Below are 15,162 nucleotides of genomic sequence, written 5' to 3' on the forward strand. Positions count from 1 at the left end.
ATGCAGGTTTGAGTTTTTTTACTTCCCTTCTTTTGTGCCTATATCATTGGCTTCATATGTTTATTACAAGTACCTTTCTGCTGTGAACTTGAACATGTCATGTCTGCTGGATTGCCCAAACCAAGCCGCATAAGGTGAAGTCACTATGCCCAATGCTACTGCAACGTGGAGTCGATGTCTATCGCTTGTAATATCCGAAGGTAGTTGGGAGCTACAGCTGATTTATTGCATCGTTGTGTCGTACGCAATTTCTGTTCCGAAGGTCAATATGAACTCGTGCATCAGCGTCCTTGGCTGGAGACGACAACGATCGAAGTAGTAGTGGTTTGCAGTGCAGCGAGGTGCTCATTTACAATGACGTCGATCCACGACATCTGGAATAGTAATGGGTCCTAGTACCTGAAGCTGCTCATCATTTGTCTCGTGCCCGAATTTTTGGCATTCATCATGCTATTTCCAGATGCAACTGATTAGTGATTAGGAAGGGTGCCTTCCTTACTGATCCTCTGCCTTTGTTACACTGGGTATATCTTCTGCCATTCTCGTTTATGCGGTACCTCCTATTCGGGTTTGCGTTAGAAGACTCAGCTGCGTTGAATTACATCGGAGGTTTAAGACGTGAAGTCCACTTAAGCAATGACTTGCTTCCTAAATCGAATCGATTTAAGCTGGTTAGGTATAGCTATGCCTGAGTTGTAGCCGTGTGTAACGATGTGACGTGCTATAAATTGTCCCGATTTGTATGTTCTGTAATACATGTTTCAAAATTACAGCGCTTTTAAACTGAGCGAGGCCGCTTCCTAAAAGTTGTGCGTGGGGGCACTATAATTATTAAATGTTTGTCAAACACGTTGTACAAATGCGCCTTGTCGCATGATAAACAAATGCGCATATATTTAGAGTTATTGTTAATCAAAAGGGATATAAGTCAAAAGTTTCGACTCAAACGAGTAAAAACAAAATTAGAGCGATGAAAGTTTCAAAGTGGATGAAATTCTGTCCATTTAAGAGACTCTCCTTTTGAGTTTGGTCTAGTTGTGAAAATTTAATTGGATTTCACGTTTGATGAAAAAGTAGAATTGGATAATTTTTTCAAGACGCGTTTAAATTAATGTTGAATTTTGATGACTTACCTTGTAAGTTGCCGGACGGATAATGAATGACTCACATTTTTCTATTAACATGGAAGTAATCAATATTATTTTTACAAAGGAGAAAAAGTTGAAAAAAGAAGAAGAAAAACAAGAGAACGTGAATTGTCGCTAGGGTTTCTCTGGCAAGCCTCTCAGGCAGCGCCTCTCGGATTCGTTTCTCCTCCTCTGCTGGCAACAAGAGCCGCAGCTTCATGGGAGACTCTCCCGCTCGGAGTCCGGTCGTCTCGTGTTCCGCCTCTCTCAATTATAGCGAAGCTCGTGTCTCGGAAGCACCTGCGATCGGAACCGGTACGTTACACGAAGTTGTCTCGATTGTCGGATTTCGAGTTTGATTTGAGCGCTTTGGTTTGATGGTGTTTGTGTGCTATCTGGTGTTTGTGCTCTAGTAGTCGGAATGCAGAGGTGAAGAGAGTTACGAAGGAGACGAATGTGTCCGTGAAGATCAATCTGGACGGGACTGGGGTTTCCAATAGCAGCATCGGAATTCCCTTTCTCGATCACACGTTGGATGTGAGTAGTATATGTGGTCGGCTTTAGCTTTGTTTTGCTTTTAGGATTGATCAGTTCTTGTGTGCTATTTGCAATTTATATTGTTCATGGTAAGAGCTGGAGAGTAACAACCTAAACTTTAATAGTTTCTTCTCGCACTTGATTTGTTATATTTTGATTCATCTGGTGCGCATTTCAATACTTTGACTCGTTGAGAGAGAGTTAGTCATGCACTGGCTGGAACTACATTGCTATTGCTCATAGCGGTGTTAGCCTTCCAAGTTGGATCGGTTAAGCTAAGTTTTAGGGTTGGTTTTAGTCGACTCTTCCTGAGTCGACCCATACTCTGCCAGCACTCGGCCCATATTCGGCCAACACTCGGCCTATACATTTCCTTGATGTCATGTGTTTGTTGGGCCAAATTTTCAAGTCAACGCCATAGCCCAAAAGATCTTTCTCCGTCTCAAAATTGAGGCGAATCACTTTCTATCCAAAAAACGATGCATTTTAGCTCAGTCGTCTATTGTTTCGCTCTTTTGGCCATTCGAAACAGAATGGAGCTCTCTCTCCCATCTCGCCTCGCCTGCAACTCCAGTACTCCATTCCCGCGGCTCAGCAATCAAAGGCCGTCGTTAGGGTTGCTCTGGCAAACCACTCCAGCAGCGCCTCCCGGATTCGCCTCTCCTCCTCCACCGGCAGCAAGAGCCGTGGCTTCATGGGAGACTCTCCCCGCTCGGAGTCCAATTGTCTCGTGTTCCGCTTCTCTCCAGAAGAACGGGGCTTTTGCCTCGGCAGCGCCGACGATCGGCACCAGTATGTTATAGGAAGTTTCATGATTGTCGGATTCAAGTTCGATTGAGTGTTTTGGTTTGATGGTGTGTTTATGTGTGTGCTGTTTGTGCTCAGGTGGTCGGATTGGGGAGGTGAAGAAGGTTACGAAGGAGACGAATGTGTCCACGAAGATCAATCTGGACGTGACCGGGGTTACCATTAGCAGTACCGGCGTTCCCGTTCTCAATCACATGTTGGATGTGAGTAGCATATGCGATCGGCTTTAGCTTTGTTTCTGCTTTTCATGGCAAGAGTTGGAGGGTAACAACTTATATCATGATAGCTTCGTCGCGCACTTGATTTGTTGCCGATAATGAAAATATTTTTTAACGGACTAATTATTTCAAGCGATTATGTTTCGAAAAATATTTTTAAATCATTTATTTTTCAATAAATAAACCAAGAAAAAGGGGGGAAGAACAGCATTGGTGCCAAAAGTTGTGTACGGAGCTCACTTTGGTGTCAAAAGTTTCATTTGGATCACTTAAGTGCCTAAAGTTAACGCCGGCGATCACTTAAGTGCCAAATCGGAGAAAAAACGATTACTTAAGTGCCAACGGCGAGAAATTCCGACCAAATTTAATACGTGGCTTTTATATTTAAATTTTAATGACACGTGGCATTTCCATGTGTATAATTCAATTTTTTAAATATTTTTTTCTGATTTTTTTTTCTTTCTTTTCTTTTCTTTTTTCTTTTCTTTTTCTTCTACCATGGCCGGTGGCCGGAGGCCAGCCACCGGCCATGGCCGGCCTCGCCGGGCATCGCCTTCCTCCGGGCGAGGGCCGGCGAGGCTGCTGTGGCCTCGCCCGGAGGAAGGCGACGCCTCGGCGAGGCAGTCGTGGCCTCGGCGAGGGTCGGCCTCGCCAGATTCGGCGAGGGCTCGCCTCGCTAGATCCGGCGAGGCCGGCCCTCACCTGGAGGAAGGCGACACCCGGCGAGGCCGGCCATGGCCGGTGGCCGGACGCCGGCCATCGGAAATAAGAAGAAAGAAAAGAAAAAAAAGAAAAGAAAGGAAAAAAGAAAGAAAAGAAATGCCACATCAGCCCCCGGCAAGCCACATCAGCTTGAGAAATTAATAAAAAAAATGCCACGTCGGATTTCCGGCGAAGTGGCACTTAAATGATCGTTTTTCAAAATTTTTGGCACTTAAATGATCCAAATGAAACTTTTGGCACCAAAGTGAGCTCCGTACATAATTTTTGGCACCAATGCTGTTCTTTCCTCCAAGAAAAAGTGTAAAATTACGAAACTAGAAGTCAATGATGAGTTTTGAACTTGATGGACAGTGATAAAAAAAAAGAAGAAGACAATGATGGACTTGCGTTTTGGATGACTATTTATTTTCATCTTTTATGGGCCGATTTGGCCCATACTTGGCCAACTCACGGCCAATACATTTCCTCGGCGCCAAGTGCTTGTTGGGTCAAATTTCCAAGTCGTCGCCGCCATGGCCCAAAAGATCTTTCTCCGTTGCAAATTGAGGCGAATCTCATCCTACGCAAAAACATAGCATTTTAGTTCCTCCTTCTATCATTTCGCTCTTCTGGGCCATTGGAAGCCGACTTTTCCGGCTCTCCGCACGCGAACACCAGCACGGATGGAGCTCCCTATCCCATCTCACCTCGCCTACAACTCCACTCCCTCGGCTCAGCCGTCGAGGGCCGTTGCTAGGGTTTCTCCGGCGAGCCTCTCCGGCAGTGCCTCTTGGATCCGTCTCTCCTCCTCCGCCGACAACAAGAGCTGCGGCTTCATGGGAGACTCTGCCGCTCGGAGTCCGGTCATCTCGTGTTCTGCCTCTCTCAATTACAATGGAGCTCCTATCCCAGAAGCGCCTGCGATTGGAACCGGTACGTTACACGAAGTTGTCTCGATTGTCGGATTTCGAGCTTGATTTGAGAGCTTTGGTTTGACGGTGTTTGTGTGTTGTCTGGTGTTTGTGCTCAGGTGGTCGGATTAGAGAGGTGAAGAGGGTTACGAAGGAGACGAATGTGTCCATGAAGATTAATCTGGACGGGACCGGAGTTTCCTATAGCAGCACCGGCATTCCCTTTCTCGATCACACGTTGGATGTGAGTAGTATAAGTGGTCGGCCTTAACTTTGTTTTGCTTTTGGGATTGGTTAGTTCTTGTGTGCTATTTGCAATTTATATTGTTCATGGCAAGAGTTGGAGAGTAACAACCTAAACTTTAACAGCTTTTTCGCGCACTTGATTTGTTGTCTTTTGATTCATCTAGTGCGTATTTCAATACTTTTGCTCGTTGAGAGAGAGTTCGTCATACATTGGCCGGAACTATAGTGCTATTGCTCATAGCGGTGTTAGCCTTCCGAGTTGGATCGGTTAAGTTAACTTTTAGGCCCATACTCTGCCAACACTCGGCCCATACTCTGCCAACAATCAGTCCACACATTTCCTTGATGCCATGTGTTTGTTGGGTCAAATTTCCAAGTCAACACCATAGCCCAAAAGATCTCTCTCCGTCCCAAAATTGAGGAGAATCACTTCATACCTAAAAAACGATGCGTTTTAGCTCCTTCTCCTATCGTTTCGCTCTTCTAGCCAATTGAAACAGAATGGAGCTCTCTCTCCCATCTCACCTGGCCTACAACTCTAGTACTCCACTCCCGCGGCTCAGCCATCGAAGGCCGTCGCTAGGGTTGCTCCGGCGAATCTCTCCGGCAGCGCCTCTTGGATCCGCCTCTCCTCGTCCACCAACAGCAAGAGCCGCGGCTTCATGGGAGACTCTCTAGCTCGGAGTCTGGTCGTCTCGTGTTTCGCCTCTCTCAATTACAATGGAGCTCCTGTCCTAGAAGCGTCTGCGATTGGAACCTGTACGTTACACAAAGGTGTCTCAATTGTCAGATTTCGAGTTTGTTTTGAGCACTTTGGTTTGATGGTGTTTGTGTGGTGTCTGGTGTTTGTGCTGAGGTGGTCAGATTGGGGATGTGAAAAGGGTTACGAAGGAGATGAAAGTGTCCGTGAAGATCAATTTGGATGGGACAGGGGTTTCCGATAGTAGCACCGGCAGTCCCTTTCTCGATCACATGTCGTATGTGAGTAGTATATGTGGTTGGCTTTAGCTTTATTTTGCTTTTGGGATTGATCAGTTCTTGTGTGCTATTTGCAATTTATATTGTTCATGGTAAGAGCTGGAGAGTAACAACCTAAACTTTAATAGTTTCTTCTCGCACTTGATTTGTTATCTTTTGATTCATCTGGTGCGCATTTCAATACTTTGACTCGTTGAGAGAGAGTTAGTCATGCACTGGCTGGAACTATAGTGCTATTGCTCATAGCGGTGTTAGCCTTCCGAGTTGGATCGGTTAAGCTAAGTTTTAGGGTTGGTTTCAGTCATAGTCCTGCTCCGTGTCTGTAGTTAGAACTTACGTGCACCGAAAATGCATGTTTGTTTGTATTAGCAACTTGCTTCATATGGGCTGTTCGATGTACATGTAAGGACAACTGGTGACATTCACATTGACGATCATGACACGATTGAAGATGTTGCTCTTGCCATTGGAACAGCGAGTATTCGCTCCTGTTCAGACTTTCATTCCATGGTCAGCTCTATTGTTACTGAAGAAGAATCTTCTAAGGGAGGTGGTACTTATATATATATGAGATATGACATTTCCCTCTGACTGTCCCGTATAGTCGAGCAACACTGGTGACTGATCCTTTTTATGACTGTATTGACTTGAAAAAAGCTGGAATATAATTTTTAGAGCAAAATCCAACCATTCCCATGTTTCCACTGATTCTGCTGAAGCTCTTTTTTTTTTTTCTATTTTCTGGTTTGCAAGGAGAGGCGATCTTGTCATTTTCGTCACGGGTTTTGCTTAGATGTGTGTGAATGGCATTCGCAAAAATAAAGGTACGTAAATAAATAGTCATTGCGCCGTAAGTGACGTTCGCTTTTGATAGTTTTCTAGCATGGGATATCACTTGCTCCAAACAACAACGAAAAGCCCAACAGCATTTGCACTATGCATGTTGAAGTGTTAAAAGGCCACCACATCAACACAACCGCGTCTTCGACGACAAAAAAAAACACAACCATATCTAAGAACTTTAGAGAATAAATTATACAAACTGAATTTTTTCTTTGAGACTCCGTTCGTTTCACGGAAAATAACTTTCAGGAAAACGTTTTCCGGATTTTCCGACGTTCGTTTGATGGAAAATAAACTAGTTATGGAAAATATTTTCCTTCAATGAAAAAAAACACCTTCAAAAGTGAAGGAAAATGTTTTCCTCTTCCATTTTTTTTCTTTGTCCCTTTTATTTTTCTTTTATTTAATTTTCGCCTTCTTCTCTAGCCAATTGCCGGCTAGAGGCGAGCTCGAGCCCTGCCGGATCTGATGAGGCCTCAGCTCGCCCGACTGGCCTGGGGCAAGTTGGACGAGGCTCGAGCCTCACCTGATGTCGCCAGAGCCTTGCTGATCTCTTGTTATTTTCCAATTCATTTTCAGATTTTGGCTGAACACCGAAAATATTGTTATTTTCTTGGAAAATGACTTCCCGGAAAACATTTTCTAGAAATGTCACGTTTTTCGCGAGACAAACAGAACCTAAAACTACATTATTCAAAACTCCGTTTATTTCAAGAAAGTTTTGCGAAAAATTGATGATTTAGAATATATTTATCTTAAAATGATCGCTTATATCGCTAAAAGAAATGAATGAACGAAAAATTTTTTAGTCGCTTGCCAAAATATCCGGATGATTAAATATTTCAAGCGATCATTTTTAGAAAAATAATTTTAAATCTCTTATTTTCTGTGAAAAGAACAAAACTACGAAACTAGAGGTTAAGTAGGGATGTGCAATCGGACCGGGTTTAGCCGGGAACCGGACCGGCTCACCCGAAAAACAGGTCCGGGAATCGGTTCCTGTTTGAACCGGTCCAAGAACCGGTTTCATTTTTTGGAACCGGTTGGAACTGGTCTGCTTCCCGGTTCCAAGTGAAAACTCACTCGGGAATTGAACCGGTTTTAAGCTAACGTAAAAAAACCCCTAGAATAAGTTAAGTGGGGAGATTCGCGAGCGCCTCCTCTGTATCTCTGAGTCTCTCTCTTCGAGTTCGCGAGTCGCCTTCTGGCCCTTCTCAGTCGCCGCAGGAACACGTCGCATCTCGTCGCCGCGGCCCGCAAGAACGCGACTTTTTCCGTTTCAAGAGCTGTGGAGCAGGTAGCGTCAAGGCATTTGTGGTTCCTAGGAGCTCCTCTCGAGCTCTCGCTTCCGTCAAGTTCGTTCCCCCGCTTCTTTTTCAGTCCCCCATCGCAGGTACTTTCGTCGTTTCTGCTGTTTCCCCCTTGTTTCTTGGCTGTGTCGGAAGTGGCAAAGATGGCTTCTTTTTGCAAAAGTTGGGGGTAGAAGCATGATGGTCCTTAGAAACCCCATTTAATTGGGTTGTTTCTCGTATTGTCATGATAATTGGACCTGGCGAGGGAACTCATGAGGGAAAAAAACAAAAGATAATCTTGTTGTGTCTTTGTAGGGCTTCACTGAAGAAGCGTGTCGCTCTGTCCTGAGCTGAGACTTCAAGAAATGTACGTTGTTTGCTTTACCATTTCGCCTAGGCGATTCTTCCCATTGCGGAGTCAATAGGATTTATTTTGTGGGAATCCTGTCTTTTTGCTCAAGCTGTAGATTGTAGTCTCTTGCTTTTCCCGGGTGTTGGAAATTTTGGTTATGATCATGGAATCTGGCAAATCCGTTCTGTTGTTCTAGTGTAAATGTCTCGCCTTTCGGGTCATATATGTGTGTGTTTGTGGAAACAATGGAACCAGAAAAAGGGAAAAAATAAATAAATTCTCGGATAGACCCTAGAATCGGATCGAAAAAACAGGGTAGATTCCAAAATAAGGTTCCAAGAAAAATAAGGTAAGTTCCAACTTCAAAAAACTAAGAATCAGTTATAACAGAGTAGGTTTCAGGTTCCAGGCCTAGACCCTACTCACCCCGGAACCCGATCATCCCTAAGGTCAAGGATGAGTTTTGAACTAGATGGACAATGATGGACTTGCGTTTTGGATGACTAATTTTTCACCCCTTGATGGGCCGAGTTGGCCCATCTCCTGCCAACGCTCGGCCCAAAATATCCTTCCCCCTCGCAGATTGAGGCGAATCTCTTCCTACCCAAAAACGGCGCGTTTTTGGTTCCTTCCTCTGTCGTTTCGGCTCTTCTGGCCATCCGAACCGAGAAGCCGATTTTCTCCAACTCTCTCCGCACGCGAACGTCAGCACGAATGGAGCTCTCCCTCTCTTCTCACCTCCTCGCCTGCAACTCCACTCCCTCAGCTCAGCCGTCGAAGGCCGCCGCTAGGGTTCCTCCGGCGAGCCTCTCCGGTAGCGCCTCTCGGATCCGTCTCTTCTCCGCCGCCGGCAGCAAGAGCCGTAGCTCCATGGGGGACTCGCCCGCTCGTAGTACGGTCGCCTTGTGTTCCGCCGCTCTCGATCACAACGGAGCTTCCGTACCGGAAGCGCGTGCGATCGGAACCGGTACGTTACACAAAAGCCGTCTCGATTGTCGGATTTCGAGTTTGATTCGAGCGCTTTGGTTTTGATGGCGTTTGTGTGCTGTCGGGTGTTTATGCTCAGGTGGTCGGATTGGGGAGGTGAAGAGGGTTACGAAGGAGACGAATGTGTCCGTGAAGATCAATCTGGACGGGACCGGGGTCGCGGATAGCAGCACCGGCATTCCCTTTCTCGATCACATGTTGGATGTGAGTGGTATATGTGGTCGGCTTTAGCTTTGCTTTTTGCTTTTCTTGGCAAGGATTGGAGAGTGGCAGCTTAAACTGCAATAGATTCTGCAAGCACTCGATTTGTTATCTTTTGATTCATCTGGTGCTCATTTCGATACTTTGGGTCGGTGAGAGAGAGTTAGTCGTGCACTGGTTGGAACTATAGTGCTATTGCTCATAGCGGTGTTAGCCTTCCGAGTTGGATCGGTTGAGCTAAGCTTTAGGGTTAGTTTCGGTCATAGTCCTGAGTCCTGAAATGCCCCGTGTCTCTTGCTAGGACTTACTTGGACTGAAAATGCATGTCTATTTGTATCAGCAACTTGCTTCGCATGGGCTGTTCGATGTGCATGTAAGGGCAACAGGTGACATACACATTGACGATCATCACACGAATGAAGATGTTGCTCTTGCCATTGGAACAGTGAGTATTCGCTCCTTTTCAGACTTTCATTCCATGGTTTGCTCTATTGTTACTGAAGAAGAATCTTCTAATGGAGGTGGTACTTTATAAATATATGAGAGAATGCGATTGTGAGACATTTCCCTCTGACTATCCCCTTTTGTTCAGCAACACTGGTGATTGATTCTTTTTTATGATTGTGTTGACTTGTAAAAACTGGAATATCATTTTCAGTGCAAAATCCAACTATTCCCATGTTTCCACTGATCCTGCTAAAGCTCTTCTTTTTTTTCTGGTCTGTAGGCCTTGCTGCATGCACTTGGTGACAGAAAAGGGATACACCGGTTCGGTGACTTTTCAGCTCCTCTAGATGAAGCACTCATTCACGTTGCACTGGTATCTGTACAATCACTTTTGAGTCTTTTAAGCAATTTTTTGGCAACAACTAACCACACCGTTCTACTTAGGAAGGAAATTCGCTTATGAAGCTAGTTCACTATCAGCTAATCGTTAGGCCGTTAAGTTACTTTGGTAGATGCAGCTGATATGTTTATTTTAGTAACGGCATTACTGAGAATGAGATGAGAAACAAATAGATGCCGAATCAGATGAAGCAAGAACGGGCTTGAAATTTGAAGCTGTACTAATCAGTCCTAAACACCACAGGCTTTTTTTTTTAAAATTTCCAGAAGAATGATGACCTAGAGGAACTTCATATTCAAGCCACCAACACCGAAATTGCTTCTCAACTAAGTAGTTTGTATAATCATTTGCAAATCACCCCATAAAACCTTTTCACGGGGCCTTGTAGTTGTGCCTTCTTATGTGTTGTGTCAGAGGAAGGAGAAATGGACATCACATAAAAGTATATTTGAGTCAAGCTGACAAAGTTTATATCTTGAACTCAGCTGAATTAAAATGCAAGTACTTTCCTTGAGTTTGATTGTGCTTGCTTTTTTAGCTCAATCTACAGTTGATTAAGTGTTCTTTGTGCTCGAGCTAGATCATCTTGGCTCAATAATCAAAAGATTTATATATGATAAACTTAAGATCAAACTCAATCTTTTAAAGAATGAGAAATTGAAAACTATATTGCTCTTACATTTGGAGTATATTATATAATAGAAACATATAGAGATCTCAACTGTTTGATTTGATTCATGAGGAGCTTGAGTGTATTTATCTTACACTTTATTTAATCAGGTCAAAAACCTTTAAAGATCCTAATCATTGATGCTACTCAAGATTCAATACTTTCTTAGGTTTTAGATTCTAGGAGATTAGAGATCTAAGATATGGGACTAGGGTTTCGAGTTCAACAACCATGGATTCTCTACACTACACTAATTCATATGCTGACGGCTTTTTTGTTATCTCTAAAAATTTCCTAGATAATATAGCTTGGTTGACTGTCAGGTCGTGCCTGGAATCTCACATCTCTAGATGTTTATCCATTCAATTTTCTCTTTCTCAGTTTAGCGATGTGCTCTATCTTTCATGCTGAATTTGTGTATAATCTATGTCATTTTGGTTCAGGATTTATCTGGCCGGCCGCACTTAAGTTTTGATTTGCAAATACCAACACAGAGAGTTGGAACATATGACACTCAGGTATTCTAGTAATTTACTTGTTGGAATTGCGTATGCAGTATGCATGTGTCTCAGATTTTACTTCCTAGGATTCCAGATGTATGAATTCATGCAGCATCTAATATAATTTCTTCTTCTTACTCTCTTCCTTATGCATAAAGGATGTTCAGTTCTGAATGTCAATCGAATTTTCTTTTGTATTAGTTGGTGGAGCACTTTTTCCAGTCTTTGGTGAATACTTCTGGCATGACGCTTCACATAAGGCAGGTAAATGTTATTTGTCCTCATTGTGATCCTTTATGTACTGTACTAGTGTGTAAAAGAGAGTTGAACCAGTATTTTATCTAGTTATGTCTACTTTCTCATGATAGTCAAGACAGCTCTATAATTTTTTTTTTTTTTTGCTTGCTCATTCTGAAAGATTATTTCAATGTTTGAGGGCAGCTAGCTGGAAAAAACTCACACCATATTATTGAGGCAACGTTTAAAGCCTTTGCAAGAGCTCTTCGACAAGCTACAGAATATGACTTACGGCGCCAAGGGACTATTCCAAGGTATCATGTTTTGGTGCCCATATCTTTGTACCTTTCCAAATGCTTTATGTTATTCAATGCAAGTTTTGTTTGTAGGAATTGTTTTGAAGCTATAGCAGAGTGTTTGAGTGTTTTGTAGAAATTCTCTGTATTATAAGAATTAGTTTATCACTCTGCAGCCTGTTCAAAATGTCTTCTTTCAGCACTATCTTGGTCCCGCCCACTCAGCCCTTTTGATGAATCAATCAAGTAGACTTCAGCCTTCTGTAGCCACACGTGGCCTTGTGATTGAGATTGGTATTGAATGTTTATGATATATTAGCATTTAGCAGATGAATTTCTTAATGTAACATTACCTGTGCGTTCTGGAAATGCATATAATAAAAATTTGTTTGAGCTTTGACCACTTTGACTTTTTGCTAGAAGTTGGCTTCTCTCTATAAAACTTGTAATTCTAGTAGCTTTTCCATGATTCTTAGTTGTTCTTTCCAATATTATTAAATGACTAGCCTGACATTTATCTATTATATTTAGTCCTGTCGAACATTTTGAGATGCTTCTGTTTTTTTAGGAGTTTATGTGTTTTGTCAATAATAGCTTTGTTACTTGCCTTTCATTCAAAGTGACTTCTAGCTTTGCAAAGCTTGATCTCTGTTTGTACATACAACGGAGGCATCATTTATCACATCAGGCTTAAGTCGCTCTCTCTGAAATGCACACAATCTTAATGTATATAAAGAACATCCTTGAAAATCATCCAAATTCACAGATGCATATTGGGCGGGTCCTGGAAGTCGGGAAAATCTTACTGGGACATATGACTTGAATGAAATCGGTGGATTCAGTAATTGGATGGGTGAGGCATTCCCACCCACCACAGAAACAATCTTACATGACCATTTCTTTCACTTCCATCCAGCATCATCTTCTTTTGGCCCCTTTTTTGCCCCGAAAAAATCCTTTCTGGATGGGACCAGAATTTTTCATTAGGTCATAATGAGAATTTAAATTTAATTGCTAATCAGCTGGCTAGGTAATGTATGATCGATTTGAAAGCTTGACCAGTCCCCATACCCATGTCCAATTTTCACATCCTTTTTGGCTGAGTCCTCATATCCCAGATTTTGAGGTTAGACAAGTCAGACACTTAGATGCTTGTCCATATTTGATACTGGTGTGAGTCCAAGCAACATAGGCTAGTTGTGCAGCTCAGGGAGATTTTTCCGTCTGTATGATGAGTTGCCTGTCGTACATGTTGCATAGAGATAGTTTGATTATATAATCTGGCAATTGACTAGTGCCATAACTTGTGCAATGCTCATAACTACATGCAATTCTATTTTGCAGCTCAAAAGGGGTGCTATCACGTACTTGATGAGGTCAATCCTTTCATTGAACTGAAGCTGGATTTAGGTAGCCCTAGTATCTGTTCTTTGTCTTTAGTTATTGAAAAAAATTATAGTCACTTTTCGTGGACAGTGCGGCATAGTTTGCATTTGATTTGATGAAACCTCTTTGCCATCTGTGATGTCTTTAGTATTGATTTCTCCAATCATGCATGGTATGTAAAGAGAGCTCTATAATGCTTTCACGGCAATTTGAAATGATCGAGCAAGTTTTTGTCGGAGGAAATAGCAAGGAGCTCAATTGCTTTATGCTCCATGTTGTTCATGTACAATGTGATGGATTGTGTGATGCCATTTGACTTTGATATGATGAAACCTCTTTGCCGTCTGTGATGTCTTTAATATTGATTTCTCCGAATACGCATGGTACACAAAGAGAACTCTATGATGCTTTCACGGCAATTTGAAATGATCTAGCAAGTTTTTGTTGGAGGAAATAGCAAGGAGCTCAATTGCTTTATGCTCCATGTTGTGCATGTACAATGTGATGGATTGTGTGATGCCATTTGACTTTTGCCATGCTGAATGAAGAACGTTGGAGCCATGATAGGTCAACTAAGACTAGATTACAAAATTGTTATACCAAGTGATGTGATCGCATTGCGAATGAGAATTTGAACAAGTGAGCCATATTGAATAGCCAATTAGCATCTGCAACATCACTTAATACCAATTCCACAATCTAGTCTCAGTACACCTAGCGGTATTCACTTATCTGTTAGGATTAGTTTTCAAGGTTGTATGGGCATGTTTGGAAGTATACTATGCTCCCCTAGAAATTAAATCTGGAGGATAACAGATAAGAATCCCAATGAACATTGAGAACATATCGGTATATATTGTAATATTTTCGAGTTTGATGTCAATGTTCACTGTGGTGGAATGTGTTTGCTGAATTAGAAATCTTCACCGAGCAAATTGGATTGGGTCATGAGTCAGATTATTTATTATGAATCGTTTCATTATGGTACTGGTGTAGCAGAATGGTTGAGCAAATGATCAATTGGATGTGGGGTGCTCTATCCTTTATCGAGTTGTATAGGGATTTTGAATGAGTGTTAGGCTTTTAGGCAGCCTCATTTAGCACCGAAAAGTTTCTTTGGAGTTGGACTATTTGGATGATGATAACAATGGCCAAGCGCATCGTCTCCGCTTCACTCACTCACAGGGTCACGTGCAAGCAGGTCTTTGTTGCGGGTACCAATTCTAAGGACATCAGAGCTGTACTCAAGTCTTGATCGAACATACCCAGCATGTTCAGCCGTAGGCCGGATTTTGGCAAACTGGGCGAGGGAAGCTGACAAATACACTACTTCCTATACTCCAAGAGAGAGGGACAAGTTTTAAGGAAAAATAAGAGCGGTAGTTCAGTCTCTAATTAATAATAGTGGCATCGATATTAAAGTTTATCTTGACTGATTTTCCCTCCTTGAGCATGATCTTGTCTATGTGCACAACTTCTAGTAGGAATATACTGACATCTTTGATATTAATTTGAGAATACGCAGGATTGTAGAATTGGTTCATTTGCTGGTTAAATATAGATAGTAGTGAATGTTTGTTCAACACGAGCAGAATCCGATTTTGTTTTCGCTTTGTCGAAATATTTACCTTCTGGATTCTTGAATGAGCATTGTGATAGCTATCATAGCTTCGTATATCTTTCTCTAATTTTACATGGCGTCGATTCGATGCCAGCTTTTGAAACATTATGGATGTCCATGCCACGATGATTAGTTCATCCAATCTTCTTTTAGCAGACAATTATTTACAAGGTTAGGTCCACAAGTCTTGATAGTCCGAAGTATTATTATCACTTGGATTGACAAGTAATATCCTAATCAAATATTCATTATTTAAGTTATTTTAGTTGTCTACTGTTCAACTTGAGTTCGCAACATAAAGATGTAGATAGATATTACTTTGCCCGCCTTTATGACTTTATAATGAATAATTAATTAATATGTATGATGTGGTAATTGTATTCTTGTAGAAAATTTGTACACTA

The 15,162-nt window shown here is 42.3% G+C and overlaps 2 protein-coding genes across 12 annotated transcripts; both read left to right on the forward strand.

The window, feature by feature from the left end:
- The first annotated feature begins 4,021 nt into the window (after positions 1-4,021).
- Positions 4,022-6,117, forward strand: LOC130137622 (imidazoleglycerol-phosphate dehydratase 1, chloroplastic-like). Its single transcript, XM_056309318.1, has 3 exons — positions 4,022-4,324; positions 4,422-4,546; positions 5,896-6,117. Exons 1-3 carry the CDS (start codon positions 4,075-4,077, stop codon positions 6,115-6,117), a joined length of 597 nt encoding a protein of 198 aa, XP_056165293.1. The 5' UTR covers positions 4,022-4,074.
- A 2,545-nt stretch (positions 6,118-8,662) lies between these two features.
- LOC115681046 (imidazoleglycerol-phosphate dehydratase 1, chloroplastic-like) lies at positions 8,663-14,672 on the forward strand. Of its 11 annotated transcripts, none has more exons than XM_056309942.1 (9): positions 8,663-8,980; positions 9,080-9,204; positions 9,542-9,646; positions 9,929-10,021; positions 11,162-11,236; positions 11,420-11,482; positions 11,664-11,769; positions 13,096-13,127; positions 14,225-14,672. In XM_056309942.1, the coding sequence occupies exons 1-9, from the start codon at positions 8,728-8,730 to the stop codon at positions 14,390-14,392; spliced, it is 1,020 nt and encodes a 339-aa protein (XP_056165917.1). In that variant the 5' UTR covers positions 8,663-8,727; the 3' UTR covers positions 14,393-14,672. The 11 variants fall into 11 exon arrangements, with proteins under 11 accessions (XP_056165917.1, XP_056165919.1, XP_056165921.1 ...); XM_056309944.1 differs by having other exon boundaries at positions 8,665-8,980; positions 14,339-14,672; XM_056309946.1 differs by having other exon boundaries at positions 8,665-8,980; positions 14,323-14,494.
- Positions 14,673-15,162: the final 490 nt, after the last annotated feature.

The sequence above is a fragment of the Syzygium oleosum genome, unplaced genomic scaffold (assembly GCF_021117445.2).
Source record: "Syzygium oleosum isolate NSW1041296 unplaced genomic scaffold, Sole_v2.1 Sole_v2.03, whole genome shotgun sequence".
NCBI lineage: Eukaryota > Viridiplantae > Streptophyta > Magnoliopsida > Myrtales > Myrtaceae > Syzygium > Syzygium oleosum.